Source organism: Nannospalax galili, unplaced genomic scaffold (genome assembly GCF_000622305.1).
Source record: "Nannospalax galili isolate Female #2095 unplaced genomic scaffold, S.galili_v1.0 scaffold155, whole genome shotgun sequence".
Taxonomy (NCBI): domain Eukaryota; kingdom Metazoa; phylum Chordata; class Mammalia; order Rodentia; family Spalacidae; genus Nannospalax; species Nannospalax galili.
In genome coordinates, this window is record NW_008339923.1 from 3,787,092 (window position 1) to 3,805,684 (window position 18,593).

At 39.7% G+C, this 18,593-nt stretch overlaps 1 protein-coding gene across 12 annotated transcripts in view; it reads right to left on the minus strand.

The window, feature by feature from the left end:
- Nucleotides 1–18,593, minus strand: part of Epb41l3 (erythrocyte membrane protein band 4.1 like 3) — a 139,335-nt gene that overhangs the window by 78,993 nt on the left and 41,749 nt on the right. For all 12 annotated transcript variants that reach the window (XM_029564292.1, XM_029564288.1, XM_029564290.1 and 9 more), the window contains exons 2-3: nt 6,075–6,277; nt 538–735 (exon numbers count right to left, since the gene is read on the minus strand). In XM_029564292.1, the coding sequence (XP_029420152.1) occupies nt 538–735; nt 6,075–6,266 (390 nt within the window). In that variant the 5' untranslated portion in view covers nt 6,267–6,277. The remainder of the gene's footprint in view (nt 1–537; nt 736–6,074; nt 6,278–18,593) is intronic.

Here is an 18,593-nt window from a genome sequence, read left to right on the forward strand (position 1 = left end):
CCTGTTGCACAATGATCTGCTCAAATAGTTTGAGTTCATGCCATGCATGGCGATTCCATGATTCTCTGAGAACCAATCATCCATCTCTGTAGCTACTGACAGGCTGTGATGCTCCATCTGCAGTTACAACTTGGTCTTGTCAAACATCTCTGACAAGAGTGATCCTCTGCCCTCTTCTCCTGGAGTGCTTTCTATTTGCTTCACAATAAGCATTAAAGAGAGGCTGGGGAAAGGGCTCAGTCAGGGACCACGCTGTGCACACATGAGCAACAACAGCCATGTGAGACCCCAGACATGGCAGTGCACACCTATTAACCTAGACCTTGGGAGGTGCCATGTGGGTGCACACACATGCATACACAGACGTGTACACACATATATGTACTTGTAGTATCCCCTGTTAGAGTTGAATAATTTTGTCCTTAGAGTCTAGATTGGATAGTTTCCCAGTATGGGGAAGAGTTCTCTTGCATGTTTTCTAACAATATCTTCCTGCTCTTGATGTATACGGCACAAAGCTTTAAAGCCCACACTTACGTCCACATCGCAGGCATATTCTGATCCATCCAGAAGTATCACTTTGCACTGCATACTTTTGGGTCTTTTCACGATCTTTAATGGGGACCTGGATAGTTTGCTGCTAGATGATTTCTGAGAAAGTTTATCGTCTTCAAATTGCTGATATTCAAGCTGTTTTGCAGCTGCGGCAGCAAAGTCCCGTTCCTTGTCAGTGACCTGCAACAGCAACAATGAGCACTCTTCACTACGAGATAGGAAATAAATATTGCATTGCTCAGGCCAGCATAGCTTGAGGGAGACAGGCTGCTTTCCCATTTCCTAGAGGATGTGAGCTGTCTGAATTAGGATATTAGGAGGAGCTTTGCATATGCAAATATTTATAAAGCTCAGTTCCACCTAACAATTCTGCACATTTAAATGCACCAATAGGACCTTCTTTCATTTGACTCCAAGACTTAATTGAGAAGCCCTGAATCTACAAGTTCAATAAAGATTTCACTAATCAAAGAAGTAAAATGACCTCCTGGCTGTTAAAAGACATTGGATGGTAAAGGCCTCTAAAGCAAATCATCTCGATTGCCTTTTACATATTCGGTTTTCATAATCCATTGGGTCCTTCTTTATTTCTTAAACTATTGTATCTGCTCCCTCTGTATACTTATATCTTATAAATGTTAAGCCTTAGAGAGTTCCAAGTGTAAATCTTTTTAGTAATTTTAAAACTACTAAAATATTTGATTTTGCTCTAAAGTCAATTCAGTGAAATCAGCAGCCCTGAAATTCAACACAAAGTAATCCCCTAAGTCTGTTTCTCTTTGTTATAATGAGCTAGTGTGAGAACAGATCAAATGTGTCTGAAAGCTTTAATCTGCTTTTGAATCCCCGAAGTCTAGTTCAGGCCAATCTCAAAACTGCATAGGACAGCCTATGGAATGGAAATTCTGAGTCAGCCTCCCTGGACATCTCTCTGAATACTGCTCCCCAGTTAAGTCTCTACACCCTTCTTCTATTTGATGACTAGGATGGTGGTGTGCAAAGTTGACCAATGGTTGGATGGCCTGCTAACATTAACGAACACTGCACAGAAACATGCATACTAACAGTCAAGGTAGCTCCTGGAATAAGCATGGGTCTTCTTCAAGCACAGATAAACCATCAGCCTGGAGCTAAAAATGCATGGACTCTTGAGTAAAGACAGAATTGATGAGTTTTTAAATTTATTATTATTATTATTATTATTATTATTATTATTATTATTATTATTTGGTCTTTTTGAGTCAAGGTCACCCTGTAGCCCCAGTTGTCTCAGAACTCACTATGTAGACCAGGCTGGTGTTGAGTGCATTGCCTGCATGTCTAGAAGTGCACTCGTGTCATGCAATGCCTGTGGACGTCAGAAGAGGGCATTAGATCCCCTGGAACTGGAGTTAGGATGGTTGTTAGTCCCCATGTAGGTGCTAGAAATCCAACCCTTGTCCTCTGCAACAGCAGTCAATGCTCTTAATTGCTGAGCCAACTCTCCAGTCCCAGAAGTGATGATTTATCATTTCAACTTTTACTAGTCTCTATTACGTCAAAGCCACAGTAGATTTTGGTGTATATATTTTAGACTAGGTACAGCTTTCTGCTTTCTCTGCATTTTCCACTTTGTTTTCCAAGTATAAGACTGCTAATACAGCAGCGTGGTCTACATAGTGAGTTCCAGGACAGCTGGGGCTACAGGGAGACCCTGTATCAAAAAGACCAAAAAAAGATTGTTAATACAGGGTCTTCTTCTACCACCTGTGTCTAGGAATGACAAGCAGTCCTTAATAATAGGAAGAGACCAATTTGCCAAGTTCATAAAAACAAGCCAAGAAAAACATGAGTAATTTTGAGGCATAGTGATGCACATCTGAAACTCCAGGAGGATTCCAAGTTCAAGGTCTAGGTTCTATGTCTAGAGCTTGTCTCAAAACCCAAACAAACAAACAAATAAACAAAACTAAACTGCCAACTCAAAAGCAAAAACAGTTGAAAAAGCAAGCTCCAACAAGTCAATAAACCAAAGAAACACATTCTGACTATTTGGTCCAATTTCTTTGTCACCCTTTCTGTATTAAAGCATTAAATGATCAATGTAAGAAAACAAAATGTCGTCAGTTTGGCCTTGCAGTAGTTTATGGAGAAGTTTGATAATCCTGGAATTATGTATCAACAATCATAATATTATCTTGTTAGGTACTTTATAATTTATATGCAACCTTTACATAATTTATATCTTCATTATTACTGCAAAGGTATACCGAAGCTACATTTTATTTTTAACTTTTATTTGGAATCAACTTTTACTCTATATTACAAAAGATATAAAATTTTGTCCCCCCCACAAAGTATCTATATGAGAATAATATTTCTGGGTTGCATAAGCATCAACTGCAAACAATGTTTGTTTGCTTTGTGTTGACCTTAAACTACCAGCGCTCAAGTGACAGGTCTTGAAAGTAGACTCTACCACTGCAGTTTTTACAAGTCATTTTAAAAACAACTTTAACAGTCCTAGAAAAACAGACCAAGTGTCTCAAATGAAGTGTTGACTATAGTAAAGTATTGCATTACAATTTCAATATATCGCTGACAGTCATTTTGGCAAATCTTCCACCTCACTCAATCCTCCTGTCCCCTAGGATGTATATAGAGTATTGCAGCCTTCATTTGCAAATCAGGCCAGACAGGCCCAGGGAACCTGGGAGGCTTTCTGAAGGCCCGAAAACAAGAAAATCTAAATCTAGCCCCAAACATGTTTCAATCATTACTATATGCCACTAATGCACTTAATTTTATCTCAAACATTGCTTCCTGGTATGAAGCAAAAACCTTTATGGAGAAACTTTAGGAATGATCGCTTATGAACTATTCAGTTTGCAGAGAAAGGAGCAACATGGGGCCAGGTGCCTGTGGGTCCTCTGCAGCTAGCAAGGATGCAGGCAGACAGGGCTTGCTCAGGCCTCTTCCCTGTGCACCCAGGCACCTTTCCCTCTGCCGCTTCAGTATCTTCTCTCCAGTTTCAAACATCTAACTACAGGAGATGATGTACAGGCATGCCCTGCATGACACCACGCAGACCACATATACTATGGCAATCCCTTATGATGTAATGGAGCTGAACATGCTAGGAGGGCTTAGGTGGGAGTTGGAGAAGGGAAATATGTTTCATTGTATGTGTGTATGAAATTCTCAGAGAAGAAAAATCAATATAAAAAGATATAGTGGAACTGAAAAATCCCAACTGCTTGGTGGTGTCATTGCCACCGTCAAGCCATGCCAGGCACTGCTCACCTGTCTGTGACGATCCTCCACTAGCAGTTTTCTCAGAGCTTAGCTTACGCATTATGCATAGCACAAAGCACTTGATAATGACAGAGAATTACCATAATAGTGATTCACATATTTACATTCCATTTTTAAAAAACATTTTCTTTATTATTTTTATATTATGTGTATGCGTGCATTGCCTGCGTGTAGGTATGTGCACCCATGTCGTGCAATGCCTGCGGAGGACAGAAGACAATGTCAGATCCCCTGGAACTGGAGTTACAGACAGTTGTTAGCTGCCATGTGGGTGCTGGGATTTGAACCCAGGTCATCTTCAAGAACAACCAGTGTTCTTAACCGCTGAGCCATCTCTCTAGCCCCTTACACTCCATTTTTAAAGAACAGTTTATAGTGTCTTACTTATAAAAGTTTATTCTAAAACAACATGCTGTTATGACAGTAGCAATACACATCTCATGCTTGTCAGGTCTCTTGACTGCATCATTTTATTTTCTTTCATTTATTCTTGGATAGGCTTGTGTATCATTGCCCTAGGAGAAATAGGCCATATATATGCATGTGTATACATAATATATATTACGTATTTGTATGCATATACATATATGTATGCACATACACATAGGCATGATAGCAGGCTATACTATCTGCTTAGTGTACTCTGTGATGATCACACAGTGAAGAAACTGTCCAATGACATATTTCTCAGTAGGTATGTAACCTATTCTTAAGCAATGCACAACTATAGTGAATCATGTCTAGACATCACTACTCAACAGTTTCTATAATTATCCATTTTCATGCTACTCATTTCAGAATTAAGAAAAAAATCATAAAGCTAATAGTCTAAATTATTTTTAAAAATTTACAAACTTTTATTTATTGTATTTTTTATTTCATGTGTATGATTGTATTGCCCACATGTATGCAAGTGCACCTATATTGTGCAATGCCCATGAAAGTCAGAAGAGGGCACGGGATCCCCTGGAACTGGAGTTATGGATGGTTGTTAGCTGCCATGTGGGTGCTGGGAACCGAACCTGGGTCCTCTGCAAGAGCAGCGAGTGATCTGAACTGCTGAGCCATCTCTCCAGTCCCTAAAAGTTTTTAATATTAAAGGAAATGAAACAAATGCACAAGGAAAATCTTATACCTTACTGCCATCACCTCACTGAAAAGGAAGGAAAATGTAATGGGCAGCAGGACACCACAACTACAACAATGCCTTAGGCTTCATTTGCCAGGCAGAGATGGTAACCCAGCTCTCAACATGAAAACTTCTAAGGTTAAACAAAGCTTCTATCAATAAAGTGAAAGCAAATGCTATTACTAACGCTGTTTAAAATCTATGTGATGATAAAATTCCCTATCTTTTTGGCAGTATTTAATGTTATAAAAATGTATTATGATGTTGTGAATTCTAGAGACTTTTACTCACATGCTAATTTCATGTCCCTCCTCTAAACATCTTCTGAGGTTTCTAATAACACAAACCTTCAGAACTCTAGTCAGTCACTTCCAGGACTCCAGACTTCTTTGTCATGTACAAGTTAGTATCTAAAACATGCTGATTCTGGGTATGAAGTTTTAAGACAACACTGATTCAAGGCCTGGCCATACACTGTGCTTTAGTAATTTGATTTTTGTTTACATATTTTTGTACTTTCACATTTATTTATTTATACTTGGTAATACTGGGGATGGGACCTAACTTTCAGATGCTTTTCAGATGCACCATTGAGCTCTATCTCCAGCCCAATGAATGAAAATCTTTAAAAGAAATAATTGCGTATGACATCTCAAACATGTTGAACCTATAAGATGTTACGGGGAGGGAATGGGCTCTATCTGAATAGTCACTTTAGGCAGATAGCAACATGCAGGTCAGAATAATGCCTGGAAAAATTACAAGAGCCCTTTATAGCTTCAAATAAAAACAGCCAGATGCACAGTTTGGAGCTGTTAGCTTTCCGTCTACTGTTCCTGTAAACTCAGGAACAGGCAAAATCTATAGTCATGATTTTGAATCATGTGTGAATGTAACTATTTTAATCAAAGGCAGGAGGTACCAGGCTAGGCTGGGCAATGTCACTCACTGAAATCCTTCAATAGCATATATTGTCATCTCCCTGGGCTAGAAGGCGAAAGCAGGTGACCTTCACAGTTGCCTCTAGGCCTGAGAACTGGTAGCACAGCTCTGCCCAGGGCCTGACTGTCCCTTCCCAGAGATGCTCTAGGCTCACCTCCTTCCGCACAGGGGTGCTGTGCGCAGCAGCGGCTGGGAACTGTTCCAATGCTGGAGGTTCCTCACTGCTCCCGCTCACAGGCTCTGGCCCAGGCTGAGCCCCTGCCTGCCCCTGAGGCCCTGCTGCCTCCTGGGGCTCAGCCTCCTGGTCCGGCTTAGATTCTGAGTCTGATCCTGATTCAGTCGTCATGGTTGATTGTTCTGCAATCAGGAAAAAAAAAAAAAGCAAGAGCCCGTCACTCAGTACAATTACCTTCTAGAATAACCAAGATGCTAAGCGTGAAAAGGCTGAGAGGAAAGAGAGGAGCAACAGCCAAGCACAGTCCTATACTGCACATCAGAGACACAACGGGGCAAAGGTACCACAAGAACAGTGTTCACAATGGTTCAAAATGGACAAGTAACTCATACTGAAAGCTTATCTGCAATGATCAACAGGGCCTCTTCCTTTTAGATGGTGGCTACAGATGATTACAAATGACATTTCAAAGATGTACACTAATCAAACAGCAGATTTAGTTTCAGAAAAGTATTTGCTGAAAAATGTGTATTTTATTGCCTCTGAAGGATGATCTGATCAGATGAGACATTCCATCTTCTCATCTCTACACAGTACTCTCCCACCCCTGAATCAATGGAATCTTCCAGAACCAACAAATGTGTTTCCTAGTTGTTTTCTCCTAATTCTGTTAGCCCTTTTTGAATTAAAAAGGCTGTCTATCTGACGAGTTTGTATTCATGCTCAGATGCCGAGGAGCTCAGAAGGTGGGTGACTGTGACCAGTGATAGTCATGTATATAGAGATTAGAAATGCATGTGAAAACGTCTCAATGTCAATTGCTTTGGAATGAATTCTTCTGTATGAAAAAAAAAATAAAAAAATAATGATTAAAAAACAACAACAACAAAAAAAAACAATGGTTTTATTTCCTCAGGGCTGTGGGCTCTTCTATTATTGGGAGGGATGCTGGGTATCCCCTCTTCCTTTCTCCCTCCTTTAATCTCCTTCCTGGCTTCCTTCTACTGGGATGAACTCTGAACAATGACTCTGTCTCATAATTCCCAAGAAATTTTAAAAGATCAAACAAAAAAAGTAATGGATAATGTATTGATACACTCTAAAAACAAAGCCTTGAACACAAACCAACCATCTTCTAATAGCGTACTTGTCAAGATAAGCATTTTGTGCCTCAGTTTCTACATGTGCCAAGTGAGAGAACGAAACATGACCATACCTGAAGAACTGACTTACTTGGTAACTTCCTTCTCCTACAAGCAGATATGCCCCCATGTTTTAAAGCAGATTCACTCCTACGTTTTAAAGCTGAATTTTGCTACAAGCAGCAAGAGAGCTGCTATGTCAAGTAGACAGGACATTTTAGGTTAGTTAGCATATGTGAGGGGACTATTCTAGAAGCAGTATCTCTTATAATTAATCCCATTTCATAATCCCAATTCCATGGTAAAAAAAACCCTGAGCAAAAGTTAGTATAATATCTTAGGTAAATGACATACTTACTGGTATATGAAATATGCAAAATATGACTAATAACTATCATAAACCCATTATTTAGTTCCTATCTCTCCAATGCAAAGTGGACTATGCTTGATAATTTTAAGAAGGGAATATTATAAACATTAATCAAGCGCTTTACCCATGCTTTTGATGTTACTTTTCAGTAACTAGCTATCCTTGGGATAAAAGACACATCACCTTGCCGTGTGCTGAGCTGACCAAAGCAATGTAAATATCAAGCTGAAGCCCAGAGCAAGAGAATAAGCCAGACTTTTCCCTTTCCCCTTGCATTACATTTTAGATTTTCAAGCAAATCTCGAGAGCAAACATATTTTCCTGGTATGCTTATCCTGGAAACCTGCTGTAAGTACAAAGATCACCGTGAAGGAAAAGGAAGGAGTTGGTATTGAGGAATTCAAGGTCCACATTGAATTCCAGGTTTTGGAAGGCAAAGGATTAATTTTAGTTAATTCAACCTAAGCAAGCATGTACTGAGGACCAAATATAAGCCAAATAATGCCGTGAAGACAGTGAGCAAAGACAGCACTGTAGCCACCCTCCACACCTGTGCATGCAATGCCCACGGAGGTCAAAAGATGGTGTTGGAACCCATGGAACTGGAGTTATGGATGGCTATTAACTGCCACATGGGTACTGGGAACTGAACCTTGGTCCTCAGCAAGAACAGCCAGTGTTTTTAACTGCTGAAACATCTCTCCAGTCCCAAGAAAAAAAAAATTTAAATGCTCTATTTTCCCCATATCAATACAGTTCTTACATATAAATCCTACTCATATTATCAAAATAATTCTGGATATCATCAAGGCCTTTTAATATGTTTTATGAATATCATATTCAGAATACCAATTCTGAGTGGCTCAACAAATTGAGTTATTACTTAATAACTGGATGCTCAAACTGCTATTGTGAGAAAGTGAGAAGGCAACATGTGAGGGTACTTGCCACCAAGCCTGATAACCTGAGTAGGATCCTCAGGCATCCACACAGAAGGAGAGAACCGACTTCTACAAATTGTCCTCTGCTCTTCACATGTGCACTGTGGTATGCATACATGCACACAATAATAATAATAATAATAAATAATAACAACAACAATCATAATGATGAAAGTTTTAGGGTTGGCGAGATAGCTCAGTGGATCACGGCACTTGCCACCAAACCTGAAGACCTGAGCTCTATATTCTTCCACTGGTGGAAGTAGAGAACCAACTCCTACAAGCTGTCCTCTGCCCCTCACATGCATGTGTGTTCCCCCTCCATACAATAAATACAAGCAATAATATTTAAAATACATAAGCCTTACAAAATAGAACTTAAGAATCTTATTTCAGACTGTTTCTATTCATTTCACCTTACAATTTAATGGACATAGTCCATGAAAATAACTGTCAGCAAATACATTTTCATGTATGATGCTGTATGAGCAACTTAGCTATTTCAGTCTCATTTCCTTTTCTGACTAGACTAAATGACTAAACTAAAGCAAGAAGAACTAAGTTTCTCCCTGGTTAGTAAAATAAGATAGGTGCAGAGATGCAGGTGGGGGAAGAGAAGGAAACAGAGGAGCAGGTCCTTCCCTGAAATCAGAAAATCTGTCACCCTTCGCAGTCTTTGCGCAAGTTTTTTTTTTTCCTTTTTCTTTTCAATGTAAGAACGTATTTTAAATGAAGTTGCAGCACATATCCTTCAATGTACTGTGAACTCGCAGTTAAAAAGTTATCAAATATGGAGACTGGAGAGATGGCTCAGTCAGTAGAGAGCTTGCCACGCAAGGAAGCACAAGGATCCGGTTTGGATCTCTAACACCCACGTAAAAGGCAGGTTGGCAGGCCATCTACAATCTCAGTCCTCGGAAGGCAGAAAGAAGGGCAGATCCCCAGAGCTCAAAGGCCAGTCAGCCAGCTGAGTCAGTTGAGTCCCAGGTTCTGTGAAAGACATGTCCTAAAACATAAGATGGAAAGTGACTGAGGAAGACACTGAAAGTCAACCTCTGGTGGCCACATGCACATGCACACACGCAGCTGCATTTATATAGTACACACACGCATGCTCACATGCACACATACACACAAATGTTATCAATTATGTGCTAAAACAGGAATCTCTCTAAATAGGACAATAATCCATGAACTCACTAAACATGAAATAGAAGGAAAAACTGAAGGAAATATTCTAATTTTGATGTCAATGTTAGTATTCTAGACATGAAATCATTTTGTTCCTGTGTTGTAGCTAATTGTAAGACTCATCTCTAAGGCAGAGAGCCTGCCACATGCAAGCTGAATAAAAATGCAAAATGGATAAAGTCCAACAGTCACTTATCAGCTACTTAAATAAGAACTAACCTACCATTAATTTTTACCCATGAGTATTCCATCTAATATTTTGCCTGCTATAAACCACAGAAATTCAAACCTTAAAAATATTTGTATGCCCTTGTCAAGTCATTCTAGGTATATTACTTTGCCCATTCCTATATAACAGAGTGAAAATCATTGCTATATTCTGATAACCTTATATAAAATAGAACTTTCAAGGTTACAGCAAAGTAACAAGCCTTAAAAATGCAATTTTTCTTAACTCTGGAATATCCCTGGAATCAATATCCAATTCCACATATCTAAAAGGCCGTAAGTTCATCTTGCATCCAAAAACATGAACCTGTATTGGTGGCCTAGATCAGTAAAATCAGTTAAAAAAAACCTTAATACTTTTCTTCCCTACCCATGTGTCAATATAACCAAGAGGAAAACTGATGTTTTTAATTGCATACAAAACCAAACAGCTAAAGACCATACTTCTAACATTTCAGTAAGTTTTTAGTGCACCCCTTCACTATTGTGCCTAAATATCAAAGTATTTTTTTAAAACTAGATTTCCATGGGACTGGAGAGATGGCTAAGTGGTTAAGAGCACTGGCAGCTCTTGCAGAGGACCTGGGTTTGGTTCCTAGCATCCACATGGCAGCTAACAACCGTCCTTAACTCCAGTTCTAGGAAATCCAACACTCTCTTCTGACCTCCACAGGTACTGCACGACATGGGTGCACTTACATGTAGGCAATACACTCATACACCTAAAATAATTTAAAAAATAAGATATTTAAACTAGATTTTTGTAATATTTACCACTGCCTTGGCTCTTTAGACAGTTTCTCACTTTCTTGCTGATTTTCACACTAAAAGCTCCACCTCCCCCTTTTCATCTTACCCAGGACTGTCTTCCAAGGTCCCTTTCTCTTCTGGTGTACTCATGGTGATACAAACTACCAATTATATCAGTTATTGGAGCAAACACTCTCACTTGCAGTTACCAGTAAAAATTTACAGCCACTTTTGAAAGAGATGTATCCTTGCTCTGGAAATTGTTATTGAATATGTTAAAGCTGTATTGAAACGCTTCTTCTAATCATGTGGTTATTAAATTTAAAAAAAGTTTTACTGAAAAAAATGATATAAAATGCATATGCTTGGCATTGACTTAAACCAAGTCCATTTTATATTAAATTTACCTTATTAATTGTATTTTGGCTAGGCAAAGAAGGTTTAATTTCTTAGAAAGGTGTAGTGGTTTAGCCCCGTAATCTCAGCACTTGGGAGGCTGAAGCAGGAGGATTACACACAAATTCAAGGTTATCTTAAGCTATAGAACGATACTCTGTCTCAAAACAACAACAAATAAATTCCTAACAACTCCAAGTTCTAAAAGCTGATGTAAGGACATCTCAAAGTATGATAGGGTAATGGCAAAAGGAAACCTTTTACTTATTAAGGAAATATTTATATTTCCATGCCTCTCAGGGACATATTTATTATCAAGACAAATGGTAATGAGTCTTGAAGAATGTATCCTGCAGGTATTAATGAATCAGATTCACAGTTCTCTGTCCAATTTGCTTATAAAGGGCAATCATTCTCACTTGTTTCAGGCTCTGCACCTTTTCTACTTGAATTTTCTCTTCCCAAGAGGTTCCCTTGTTTTGTCCATTTTACAAGAGGCATCTCTAAAATCTCCATCTGACTATATGACTGCTAAAATAGTTTCTAAATCCAAATGTACCTACTTCTCTTGTGAATAAGAAAACTCCCTGATATCTTATAAAAGACACAAACATAAGACATAGTGGAAGAAAATGCCTAGTATGAATTTCTATCACTTATGTACAACATAGGCTTCTGCGGGGGTTCGAACCAGCGACCCCCAGTGAGGTGAGGGTTGGGGATGAGTAAGCACGCCATTTGCCAGCCCACGCCACCCCCATTACCTGGGGACACTCAGATGCAACGGGGAGTTAGTCAGGCAGAGACTCATTTATTGCAGGTGTTACAAAGCTTATAAAGGCACCTGGAACGCCCCCTCCCCCACTGAGGGTGTATCTTAAGGATGGTCACAAGCTGATCATGCACTCCTCAGCAGTGTGGAAGTATTCTTCAGACTTTCAAAGCAAGCCAGGCCATGCCCCCAGTAACTTCCTTTCGAACCTATGCAAGGTGGGGCCTTTAGGTCCCCACAGGCTTCTATGGAACAGCAAGCATTTCAGAGAAGAACCCTTTCTAACATTCACCTGCTGACACACATGTTGGGAAACAACGAATACTTCTTAATTTTTTTCCTTTTGTGCTTGGCTATAGATTTATAGAAGTAGAGAGGTCAGTAGACCTTAATCAGAGTAATTACTTGGGTCTAAGAGGTACTATTCATCAGTCTGCTAAAAACCATCAACTGCTAGTAATTAAGATTAGCAGTATCCCTTCCCACTGGATTCTTCCCATTTGCTTTTTTGCAAACGCATCAGTATTCGCTACCAAACAAGCAAACCACCACCACCATCAACAATAAAAAAAGTAAACAAAAACAAAGAACGACAATTCCAAACAAGCTCCTCCTACTCCCTGTCTAGTTTTCTTTCTCTTGCCTGTGATAAGCAACATGACCAAAAGTCACCTAGGGCAGAAAAAAGATTCATTTCAGCTTACAGGTCCATCATCTTACAGTCCATCCTCCAGGGAAGCCAAGGCAGGAACCTGGAGGCAGGACCTGAAACAGAGACCATGGAGGAATGCTGCTTACTGGCTTGCTTCCTCTGGCTTGCTGAGCTATAATACTTCACAGCCCAGGCCCAGCTGCCCAGTGATGACACAGCCCACAGCTGGCTTGGGCCCTGTTACATCAATTCTCCAAGATCTTATGTTCATATCACAAAAAAAAGTAGCATAACTTTGAAAATCTCAGTCTTTAAACCTCTCCACACTTTAAAGGTCCAAGGTCTCTTTAAAAATTCAAAGTCTTAACTGTGAGCGCCTGAAAAAATCCAAAATAAATAAATATTTTTTTTACTCTAAGAAGGAAGAACCAGGGCATAAAAACAATCACAGTAAGGCAAAAATAAAGTCTAACAATGTAGCTCAATACCCAACATCTGGGACTCATGATCTGGGTTTCAAAGGGCTTGGGAAGCTCCACTTCCTTGGCTCTGCCATCTGTAGCACACACATCTTGTCTCCTAGGCTCAGGCAGACTCCACACCACACATGCTGCTGCTGTCCTAGTGATCATCCCACACCTAGCATCTCCAATATGCCTGGGTCTCCTCTGCCAAGTCTGAGCTGTTCTACATGATCCCTTCATGCCTTCAAAACCAGTACTATGTAGGAGACCCTTACATATTACCAAGTTTGGCTTCCAGCCTGAGGAGTAGCCTTGGCACCCTCTGGACCACAGAATCTATGTGCTGACCCTGAGGAAATACTTCCTAGATTTCACTTCAATGATGCTGGTCTCTTATCACAGTTGATTCTTCAGCCCCAGCTGACGAGCATCAATTGTCCCTGTAAAGAAAAGGTTTTACTTCCAAAGACTATTAGTCCAAAATATCACATGAATGGCACCAATACAGTCTTTGTTTCCTCTGCAACATCACAAGCCAGGCCTACATCATCTGGATTCTTTCATTATTCTTACCTTCCATTCTCTCACAGACTAGCCCATTAAGCTTTAAACACTCAATGGCTTTTGTAGCCCAAAGTTTCAAACACTTGCAGAATTCTCCCATGAAACAACATGGTCAGGTAAATCACAGCAATACCCCACTCTTGGTACTAATTTAGTTTCTATCCTAGCTTGCTTTCTGTTGCTGTGATAAGCACCATTACTAAAAGATGCTTAAGGGAGGAAAGGGTTTAGTTCTTCTTAAAGGTTGTAACCTTTAAGTCCATCATCAAGGGAGTCCATCATCAAGGGAACCCAAGGCAGGAAACTCAAGGCAGGACCTGGAGACAAGAACTGAAACAGAAATAATGGAGGAATGCTGCTTACTGGTTTGGTTCCTCTGGCTCACTCAGCTACTTTTCTTATACTGTCCAGGCCCACTTGCCCAGGGGTAGCACTACCCACAGTAGGCTAGGCCCTCCTATATCAATTCACAATCAAGAAAATTCCCCATAGGCATGCCCACAGGTCAGTCTCATGGAAGAAATTCCTCAGCTGAAGTTCCCTCTTTCAAGGTGTTTTTAGTTTGTGTCAAGTTGACAAAAACTAACCAGTCTCACACTCTATCCTTCTATGTAACTCCTGTCTCTACCATCCAGGATAGCCCTACTATTACTTTTTATACAGCCTTACTTCTCTACATTTTCTTAGAGTCAAGCCTCTAGGAAGAATCTTCTCATGCTGTCACCATACCCTCCTTTTTACTCGCTCTTTGGCATACTCCCCGTTATCCTGGTAAACCTTGCAAAGGATCCCAGTGACCTTTCAGGAGCCAATAAATCCTAGGTGACACCTAAGCTTTCAATACCCCACATATGTGGGACACTATGGTTTTCCTTCTCTCTTTGCTGGTTAGTCTGTTTCCAGTTACTTCTTCATAAGCCACAAGCAGAGCTTTAGTAATAAATCTCACACCTCACTGTCTTGGAGAGTTTAATCTACTCTGCTTTCAAATACAGTGAAAATTTCAAAATGTATGTTATTACCTGTGTGACTTCCCTCCGAGTCTCAGACCCAAATGGACAGCTGTCCTCCCTCTTCTACTGGATATCTCAGGGAACCTAAAACTGAGTGTTTCTTCATCCAGGCACTTGATTCCTTCTATCATTAGCCCCTAACATGCTTCTCCACTGGTCCAGCTGCTCAAGCTGAGTTCAGAACACCATACCACCTTAATTCTTATTCCCAACACCAATTCGAGCCACACACTACCTCTTTAATTGTGTTTAAAGAAAGAATAGAAAGCAGACAGGAGGAAGTCATAAACAGAGACTACTATTCAGACAAAAAGCACAATGAAGATTACTCACACTAATGGGAAGTCATAGGGTCTGCCTTGGGTGGATCACAATGGGGTGGGGGGGGTGACTGATGGGCAGGTATGAGTCACTCAAGTGAGGACAGTGGTGCAAAGCTGTCTGTTCTCCAGTGACTTCAGATGTTACATGAAGATCTCTGTGGTAGCTATGAGGACCAGTAACCTCAAAAGGGACAGCTGAGTTTTGCCATTGTTCAGCTCAGAAGCAGACCAAACACTGACAGGAAGCAGTGGGCTAGTTACTCCTCAAAATGCCAAACAGCTACACATAGGGCTATTCATTAAGTACCTTCAAAAATGCTGATGGCATAGAGTTGAGACACTGCTTGTGACTAACGGTAGGGAGAACACTGACAGTGGTTGTTAAATTTGGAGGCCATACTAAGGTCAAGTCTTATAAGCCAATATCTCAAAGAGCTGACTGACTAATGAAAGTTATGCAAGAAGCAGAAAGTTGGAATTCTTATGAAGACATAAATCAAAAATCACCTTAATCATGAACATTGCAAACATGCAAAAGATAAGATCCTTCAAGGAGACAATGATTTTACAGCAGTGTTTTATGTACAATTCAGAGTTATGAGTTTAACATTTGAAGTTAAAAATAATTTAATAAAAAATAAATACTACAGTTAACCACTTAAAGTAGCATGTTCTCTGATTTGTTATTCTCACAGGCAAACCAATCTCTGTGCCCAGGCTACAAGAATTCAACCCAGGGAGGGGGTTTTCAACAAATCTCTGGAAACACAATAGGTTTCTAACAAAAATATACATCCGATGGAAGAACACTCACTTTCCATCCTTAACTAAGCCACTAATTTTAAACTTTAGATGTTATTAAAGTAAAAGACTATTTCAGAAAAATAAAAGGGAAGTTGGGGATTTAAACCTCAAGGAAGTGACTGTGACAGGAAGACACCATGGCAGGGCAAGAGGACACAAAGCAGTCAGGAGACCTGGGCTCTGGATCCACCATGCCAAGTGCTCTGTGACTTCAAGAGAATTTGGTTTCAATTTCTATTCTAAAACTCCAAAATTCTAGATTTCTGAAAAAACACTGTTATAGTTAACAGGATACAACTGCAGAAAATTTTGGAACATTTTGGTCTCTAAGGTAAGTAAAGACATAGGACACCAACTGACCTTCCTCTGACTACGTCCAAGAGAAAGCCAACCTTACCTCACTGCCAAGACCAGCTGAAACTTCATTAACTATTTGAGACCACTAAGGTTTTATTAAGTTCACTGAAATAATATACTTCCCAGACAATGTGAAAAAAGGTAAAAAAATACTTGAATTAGAAATACTCTAATATTAGAAATATATTAGAAAACTAGTTTGTTATTAGTATGCTGTTAGCTTTTCTTTTTAAATTAAAAATATTGAGATTTATAGGTGAACAGAAAAATGAACAAATATAGTTTGCTATATATATATTCAATACATATCTATATATTTAAATATGTTGGAATATATTGATATGATAATTATATAAGCATAATGGGCCTATCTATCATCTATCTATCTATCTATCTATCTATCTATCTATCTATCTATCTATCTATCTTTCAATCATCTAACTGCTATTTCTATTTCTAAATCCAACTGCTGCCAGATTCCAGAGTTCAAGATTCCCCACATCCCCGAAATACTATGGATCTTCCCTAGTTGTTTCCACAAGTCTCCCAAATACATTTCAATAAAACAGCTGGTTTTCCTTCTTAAGGAGAAAGAATTTAATGGGACCCTGCTGATAGGCAAGACAGGTTCTGGGGACAGAACTCTCTGGAATTAAGTCTATGGAGGGAGTAGCCAGTCAAATTCTATTCCAGGACCTTTGTACTCTATCAAGCAAGGAATTCTGGACTCCAGAGATCTGGGAAAGACAGATTAAGGTCCTAGGGTATGTCTTGCAATTTCAAAGGAGAGTACACAGGGCCACCCACACTAACAGTTACTTTGCTTGTAGTTGAAAATGTATCAGATACTGACCTCACCCCTGCTTCATATATGAATACATTCCTTCCACAAACATTTCCAGAGCAGCTGTTCTGAGGCCTGGGGACACATGAGATGGTGCTGCATGAGCTCTCTGCTTTGGTAAAGACTATCTTTATTTGAAGAATGAAGAGAAAATTCAAAAGACAAGCATGGTGGTGTGTACCTTTAAATCCTAGCACTTGGGAGGCAGAAATTCTCTATGAGTTAGAGGCCAGTTTATTCTACACAGCAAGTTCCAGGTCAGCCAGGGCTACATAGTGAGAGTCAGGTCTCAAAAAGCAAAAAATATCAAAAAAATAAATAAAAGGAAAATTTGTAAATCAGCCAAGAGTGGATTTTTCGAGCTGATTAATTAGAGAAGATGGATGACAACTCAGTGTTAAAGACGGCTTTTTCTAGGAAGAGGATATTTAAGCCACTTTCAGATATGAAAAAAAAATGTGCCATGAGGAGATGGGGGGTGTTGATCTATGCCTCTGAGGAACACTGGGGCTCAGGGAAGGAGGTTGCTACAGTTAAGGAACAAAAACAAGTCCAGAGTAGCTGAAACAAGAGGGTATGGAGGAGCAGAGAAGACAGAGGGCAGGTCCTGTGGGCCAGTGTATGAAGTTGGAGTCTTTCATAAATGCAAAGAAGCATTTTAAGAGGAGGAAAGTGTCATATGGATGTTTTCAAAAGGTCACTCTTGTTTCTTGAATAGAAGGACAAAGGTCAGCAAAGAGAGTCCAGTTACCAGGCAATGGTAACAATCCGAATGACAGGAAATGCCAGGGTTGGGCAACAGGAGAGAAGTGAGTAGAAGTGGTACCTATCCAATGCCAGTCAATGTTCCTGCTGTAGCTGTGAAAGAGGGAAAATGGACCAAATGGCTGGACAAAATCAATGTCTTACAAATGATAGGTCTCATAAGCACAGGGGTCTTTAATGTTGCATTCTCTAACAGATACCGAGGCAGGGAATCTACCAACACACTAGTGTCACCCTTTATCCATGTTTCTCCTATGAAAGGAAGGCCTACCCTATTTCTAATATGTTCCTACGGTTTTGATGACAGCTCCAACTTTCCAAATCAAATAAAACAGATTCGCATGAAGGGCTGTGGCATTCTCAAGAGAGAATGTACTAGATTCCATCTGGGAAGTCATTAGCAGGTAAACAGCATCTATATCTACATCCATGTTCATATGCCATCTGATAGTCATAGCTTCCATGGAATTTTAACATGACTGTGCCTAATACTGCCATTGGGAACTTGAACAAATAGGAGCAGAGTTTCTGTGTGGTCCACAAAACAATCCTGTTGGTGCTCTTAATGGCTTTAATTTCCTAAATTGTTCACATGCCAATCGTGTCCTGCTCTGGTTTAGACTTACAACGAACCATTCTCATGCAGCACAGAGCAGGGTTTCCCTACAATTCATTTAGGTTTTTCATTTTAATGTATTGTTCAACATACAACATAAATACTTAAGGAGGTTTTCCTCAGATTAAAAATTGCCAAAAAACAGCTATATTTTTAGGATTGTTAATACAAATACTCGGATTCAGTTTCCTGAGAGCTATGCTTATAGTAATTCATTAGCATTCCCTAGCATTGAACTAGAGCTCAGAATTGACAATGACTTCATTTCCCTTAACAGAAGGCAACCCTTTAACAGTATTCTCCAGA